Genomic DNA, 7,481 nt, shown 5'->3' on the forward strand with positions numbered 1-7,481 from the left:
CTATGCTTCTAACGTCTCTGACATAACCTGTGCAATAGAATCATCCACAGAAAAACATGAGTTAATGTCAGAAACTGGGTACTTCATTACCTCAAAAATGTTGAAGCTGATAACATTTCCATCAAACTCCATCGTCAAACTCCCATTTGCAACATCGATGCATGTCCTTGCAGTTCTCATGAACGGTCTCCCTAAAAGTAGTGGAGTTGTCTCCAAGGGTGATACCTCCATGTCTAGCACATAGAAATCTGCAGGAAAAATCAAGTGACTGACCTGCACAAGGACATCCTCAACATACCCCTTAGGGTACTTGTTAGATCGATCTGCTAATTGGATAATCACGTTATCATTCTTCAAGGGTCCTAATCCTAGTGATTGATAAACATTATATGGCATGACATTTATCGAAGCACCTAGATCAAGCATAACATTATCAAATAATGTGTTACCAATTTTACATGGGACAGAGAAACTTCCCGGATCCTTCATCTTAGGGGGTAGCTTCCTTTGTATGACAGTTGAAACTGTCTCATTCATCTTCACTACCTTTTCTTCCCTAATTTGTCTTCTTGAAGTGCAAAGCTCCTTAAGAAATTTTGCATATTTAGGGATCTGCTTGATACACCCTAACAATGGAAAGTTAACTTGCACCTTCCTAAAGACCTCTAACACCTCCTCATCAGATTTATCTTTCTTGCTCTTTGCAAACCTAGAAGGGAAAGGTACATACGAAATAGGATTAGTTTTAACTAATTCATTTGAGTTAGCATTTGTACCTTTGTGTGTTTCATGGATCGGCACACTCTCTTTCTTTGAGGTAACTGGATCTTTCTCCAAGACATTCATCATAGCCATGTCGTCACCCTCCTCAAGAACATGGGCTGTTTGGGCCTTCCTAGCAATACTAGGCCGCTCCTTTAGCTCGAACCCACTCCTTGTCATGATAGCTTGGGCTTGCTCATTCTTTGGGTTAGGTATGACACCACTTGACAACTTTCCTTGCTCAGAAAAACGGCCCATGAAGTCTACTACCTGGCCCATATGCGTTTTTAGCTCCGCAATGTCCTTGCTATTCGCTTGTTGACCCGCCACCAAAGTTTGAGTCACGGTATTCAATTGACTTTGTCCATCAACTAAAGATTTCAACATCTCATCATAATTAGGAGTACTAGCCACGTTGGGAGGTGGAACATTGAGTAGTGGAGCTTGTGGTCTAAACAAACCAGCCGGACGAGGCCCAAATTGCATAGCATTCTGATGTGGCCTTAGTACATTCTCATTATTGGACCACCGAAAGTTTGGATGATCACGTAGGCTAGGGTTGTAGGTATTCGAAAATGGATTGTACCTCTGACCTCCTTGATAACCAAGGGCATTGACTTCCTCATACCCTCCACTAGAAGCAACTTGAGGATACTGATCAGTAGGGTGCCCATCCGTACATATTCCACAAACTTGAGCTCCACTAGTCTTCATGAAATGACTCATCATCTTGGACAACTTATCCACCTTGTCCTCTAGAGCAGAGCTTGAACTCGAGTTGGTCTCATGTACCTTCCGTGTAGAACTAGCATATGTTCCAAATTGTTGGTTGTTCATAGCTCTCTTCTCCAAAAGATCCTTTGCTACTACATTGCTCTTGTCCAAAAACGATCCACCAGCAACTGAATCAAGGAACTCTCTTTCCATTTGTAGTAATCCTTCATAGAAATATTGAAGCAACATACCTTCTCTAATGCCATGGGCTGGGCATGATGCTACAAGAGATTTGAACCTCTCATAGTAGTTGTAGAATGACTCATCTGGTCCTTGCATGATTCCTGTTATCTGCTTCCTGATGTGTGTCACCCTTGATGAGGGAAAATACTTCGACAAAAACTCATTGACCATTGTTGTCCATGAAGTAATCCTACCAGTAGGTACCTCAAACAACCACTTTTGAGCACGATCCTCCAATGAGTAAGGAAACGCTCTCATCTTCACTATCTGAATGTCTGCTCCTCTAGGGCACATAGTCTCACAGTTGAACTGGAACATAGTGAGATGTTGATTGGGGTCATCTCCTGAGAGTCCATGGAACTTAGGCAAATGATGCAGGAACCCACTCTTCAACTCAAAATCACTCGTCTTGCCCTCCTCTGGAATAGGGTACGCTATGTTAGAGGATGATGTCCCCCCAACTGCTCCTTCTACTTGGCCATTCTGCTCTCTGATCGATGCCATTTCTGGTTTTGGAACTAGGTTTTCCTTTGTTCGGCTTTGAACTGTGGGCACTGGATCAGGTAAATCGAAATTCAATTGGCCCAAAGGACACGGACTTGTCAACAATTCTAACTCTGGATCCTCAAAGAACAATGGATTGAGTCTACCACAACTTGATGAACCTGGAAATGGCGAAATGAACCCAAAGTCTCTTTCTTCTTGAAATCAATCTGACTCAATGGAAACGTTATCAAACTGATCTTGAGGCTGAATTCTTTTCAGGCGTGCACTAAACTCTTCTGACCAACCACTAATCTTGGACATTCATGAGCCTGAAAAGAACAATTATTAGTAACTTTACAAAGTATGAAATACAAGTATAAGTAAATACAAACTTTTTTTTTCACTTTGTTTGTTACGGATTGATTGTTTTTTTTTTGTTACAAAATCTACAAGTGTAAAGTATTACTAAGTCTAATTGATTTTATTCACACACAATCCTAACATTTAAGGTACATGGAGCAGAGGAGCTAACTGTGCAATGGACTGAAATAGTCCCAGGTAAGGGTCTTGCTTTATCCGATATACCTTAAAAGTTACAATATCATTTTCTTTTGAAACTATATACATCTATTTATACCAAGTTATTTTCTAAGTTATAAAGTGAGGTGGACGTGCGGCCTAAGTACGTCGTCTAGACACAAACTCATTCCTTTGTTTCAGAAGGCTGGATAGCTAGAATCAGAGATAGGCACAAGGCACGACTCATTTGTTGGACACCACGGGGGCCACATCCTCGAAAGGATGTTTTCCCAATCGACTCCATCACCGAGATGTATGTCAGTCTATGGGCCTCTGAGATCCAATTTTGTAAACCTTGAACCAGGGTTATGAAAATAGCATACCCCCTTACTCAGCTCGGAATAACTTTGTGTGTTAGATTGACCCCAAAGTGTTAATAAAAGCCGCCATCAACCCCAAGTGACCTTAGGAAGGTACAAATGGAGGGTTAAGGCTAATATTAACAAAATGGACTTTACCTATTCCGTTCACTTTATAACTTACAATAAACTAAACATAAATAAACATTTAGTTTCCTTAAAAATTATCTAAGTGTAACAAGTATCCTATATGCATACTACAACAAAATTAAAACATTTATCACAAAAAATATATTTTAAAAAACAAATTAATTTTTTCCTGTACGTTTTTTACTGTTACCCATTATTGTTCACATACATTTATATTTTTAATTTTTTTTTCGATTTTACTATTTACTGTACACAAAATTTATTTTTACAAAGATAAAGTTTTTTTTTACTTTTTATTTTTACAATTTATAAGTATTTTTACATTTTTTACACTTTACAAAAAAAGTAAAAAAAAATTACAGATTTACTTTTCTTTTTTTTAGATGTAAAAAAAACTTATAATTGTTTTTACTGAATGTTACTGTTCACCGTACTATTCACAAGAATTTATTTTTATAAATATACAATATAATACAAAATTAACACTTCAAAGAATTGAGATTTTCTCAATTCCCCGGCAACGGCGCCAAAATGATAGATCGTTGGTTAAAACGTCTATAATAAACCCTGTAAAACATCATTGTTAGTATAGAATAAGCAGGGATCGTTCAGTCCGGGGAATTGAAGGGAACTCTAAACTTTTAGTGTTAACAAATAATTGGGGGTTGAGATTGATTATTAACTACTAAAATAAAACCTAAATTATTATTTACATGATCGACTTCTCTTTAACAAACTTAAACCAAATTTACCATTACACCACATAATTACAAGTTTGAACCTATCATGCATTCTAATTCGACCAATTACATACTTTTCAGACACCAATACAATTAGAGCCTTAGGTGATCATCTAATCGTGCAAGATTTCAATTAACATTTAGATTGACTTAGGGCCTAATCTAATTTTGCATGCAATCGAATTCAATAACACTTAGAGTAGAAATCAAACAAGATTACATTTAAGCACCAAATCTTTGTTGGAGACATGTTTCATGTATGGCGTCACTCACCATGATTTCACATGCAAATTTCCAGAATTTTTACCACTTTTAATCAACACAAATCGAACCTACTTAGGGCATGATTCGATTTGTGTCAATATGGTTGATGAATCTAGCACTCAAACACAATCTTAGGGAATGCATCCAAGCACTAAATTCATATGCACATATCTGAAAATTATCTAAAAGTATAAGAAAGATGATTAGAACACAACAATAGAAATACAAACTCATTAATTATAGAAAACCATTAATTCGGCAAAGATCCAAAAATCCAATAAAACAATCTGAAAATTTCGATTCTTAATACAAAACAATAATCACACACAAACATCATACTACAATCTTTATAGACAAAATATTGTAAAAAAAATCAAAAACGAACAAACCCGTGGAGATGAGTTGCGAGAATCACACGTTATAGAAACCTTGGAGGTGTGTCTTCAATGGTGATTTCGGTGGAGATGGAATTTGTATATAGGGGAGAATGGCTTGTTGTTTTGGTGAAGGATGTTTGAGGTAGTATTTTGGTAGAGTTTTGGCTCTTGAATGCAAAGGAGAAGTGATGATATTTGAGAGGTGAAGCCATGTATATATAGAGGAAAGATGGAGGGTTTGAAATTGCTTCTTTCTTCCTATAATAATGTCATGCTTTAATCCCTTAAATCATGGAAAGTTTTATTCCCTAAAACATGCCATGCTTTAATGCTCAAAACCTGGAAAGTTTTATTTCCTAAAACATGACATGCTTTAATCCCTAAAACATGCCATGTTTTATGCCTTTAATGATCATCTTCTATTTAATTTTTGCATGACTTGGCTCCATCTTTTTTTCTTTAATTATCTCTTTAATATAATCTGAAAATAAGAAAATAAAATCATAAGTAAGAGATAATTAGTTTCAAAACCTAACAAGGATTCCTAGTCAAACTAGGACTCTAAACCAATTATGCCTTTTAACTCATGTAAGCACAAAAATGCATCCAATTCCGCTCAAGACTCTTACTACGACTCAATAACTCAATAGTACAACAATAAGGGCTAAGCAAAGTACAAATTGAGGTAAAAACATGTTAAGAACGTCGCACAAAGTGCTCCTATCACTGATATGAAAATTATGCTGATATGGGACACGAGCATCAACCTCCTCCAAGGCATCAGCTAAATATGGTATGACTCCTTTCCCAAACTCCTTCAATATGTAGATGAGCACCACTTGCCTCCATCCCAAATGTGGAAAGAACAAACACTATGTCAAATAAATGAGGGTCAGAGCATTCTGTCATTCAATAAACAAAGGAGTGATCAGAGCTAAACGTTTGTCAATGGAATGGTGGTGCAAAGGACTGATTAGAAAGGCTTGATTTTTTACAAATTGTCTGAAGCTTTCAAGCATTTTGATCATCTACCTTGAGGCCTCTACCAGTTTACTTTGACCAATTTACCATCCAATCTTGTTCATAAGGTACAGACGTCTTTCTATATCCTAGGATCATCGTACATGACGAACAAGAGGAAGCTAATACAGGTAGCCAGAAATTCAGTTAACGACTTATAGTTTTACTTCTACTCTCATTTTCATTTTAACTTTTTGAAATAATTTCTGATACATAAACTCGGTGTGTAAACATTGAAAAACTAAAACAGAGTTCAAATCTTCATTTCAAACGACCCAAGTCCATTCTTTAGGTTTCCAATTGTGCTACATTTTCTTCCCTTGTTCTTTTGGCAAATTTCCAATTGAGCTACTTATTCTCGTAGGTAATTAACAATGCAACAATGTATTTCTTTGTCCCGTTCAAATTAATAAGCAAGGGTAAAAGCCTATGATAACAGTTATGTTGTAGTAGAACTAACATCATCATTCCAGACTTAAAGCAAAATCCAATTCTAACATTGTCTGGAAACAATATAACAAATACTCATCGTGCTTTTAAAAATGCCGCAATAAAGTGGACGAATTACACACAGAACCAGCTATATTTGCCTGGGGATCTAATATCAATCCTGATGAATGATGGGCTCAATCTAACTTTTGCACCCTTATGATATGAATAAAGATCATGAAAGGAATTCAAGAGAGTAGAATTGTATATCACCTTAATAACTCTATACACAGAATTGTCCTATATACAATCTAATAAGAGTACAATTTAATCACAAATCACTCCTTGATTCCCTCCGTGAATCACGTCCGTCATTCACGCTAACACTCCCTCCAAGTTGGCGCATACACATCAACCTGTTGGAAAGAGCAGTGATATATTGCATATATAATTTAATAAACTGAATTATAAATAATTATAAAATAGAAACTAAACATGTAATTTAATAACGAAGAACACGAAAAGTAATTCAACCAAAATACCGAACTATTGGTGATGGAAGAACTAGTCGAGATGTGTGTGATACCACACTGTCCTTAAGACGTTTACGCCTCCTCTACCGGTGCAAGGATGCTTGGCGCTTGTCTCCCAGGATATAACGACTAAACGATTCTAGGAAGTTGCACTACTAACTAGAACCTTCAACGAACTTGAAAGGTACCTCTTTCTATCACCAGAGAAAAGCTAAGAATTTTGAGAGTGTGAGAGGATTGTGTTTCGAATGGGATGATATTACAATGAAATGATAGTGGCTATTTATACAGTGAGGATTTGCAATCAGCAATTAATAAAATGGCTGTTATAGAAATCAAAAGATCATAACATATATGAGGTACATATGTTACAAACATTGATTTCAATTCTGTTATAATTCTCCATAGCAACAATAACACAGTTGGAGAATTTGAACAGTCAAGAGATTTGAAAAGTCAAAACCGAATTTTCGGAAATGCAAAAAGAATCTGCGTTCCGACCCTCAATTCGGTGTTGCATTCGTGTCCGCAGGTCGCACGGGCATACACGAGTTTCCCTTATGACCTGGGCGGCTTACACACTTTACAATCCATACACAATGGATTCTATATAAAGTCTTTTCAACACTTCTCTTTTCCAATGTGGGACAAACACCTTTCCCTCATTCTAAATAGCCATCTTTGAGTGACAATTTCTTATTCACCCACAAACCAAATTACACAACCAAACATATGATCTTGTAGCCCTCATTATGGAGAACTCAAATCTATGTTCATATTTGATTAATTATAAGTTTAACTTAATTAAATTAATCAATTGAAATTTGGTTTTAAATGGTTTTCCTAACCATTTTTCAACAATTCTCCACATGAATGAAATTGGCC

The 7,481-nt window shown here is 36.3% G+C and overlaps 1 protein-coding gene across 1 annotated transcript; it reads right to left on the reverse strand.

The window, feature by feature from the left end:
• LOC126803521 (uncharacterized) lies at positions 1–2,223 on the reverse strand. Its single transcript, XM_050531316.1, has 4 exons — positions 1,349–2,223; positions 777–1,213; positions 414–626; positions 1–248 (listed from the first exon to the last, which is right to left on the reverse strand). The coding sequence occupies exons 1-4, from the start codon at positions 2,221–2,223 to the stop codon at positions 1–3; spliced, it is 1,773 nt and encodes a 590-aa protein (XP_050387273.1).
• Positions 2,224–7,481: the final 5,258 nt, after the last annotated feature.

Source organism: Argentina anserina, chromosome 7 (genome assembly GCF_933775445.1).
Source record: "Argentina anserina chromosome 7, drPotAnse1.1, whole genome shotgun sequence".
In the NCBI taxonomy this organism is placed as follows: Eukaryota; Viridiplantae; Streptophyta; class Magnoliopsida; order Rosales; family Rosaceae; genus Argentina; species Argentina anserina.

Coding starts and splice junctions, on each gene's coding strand:
- LOC126803521 (XM_050531316.1), bottom strand. CDS start 2,223: ATGGCATCGATCAGAGAGCAGAATGGCCAAGTAGAAGGAGCAGTTGGG. Junction 627..776: donor GATCCATGAAACACACAAAG/GTACAAATGCTA, acceptor TTCCATTGTTAG/GGTGTATCAAGCAGATCCCT. Junction 249..413: donor TAATGTTATGCTTGATCTAG/GTGCTTCGATAA, acceptor TTTTTCCTGCAG/ATTTCTATGTGCTAGACATG.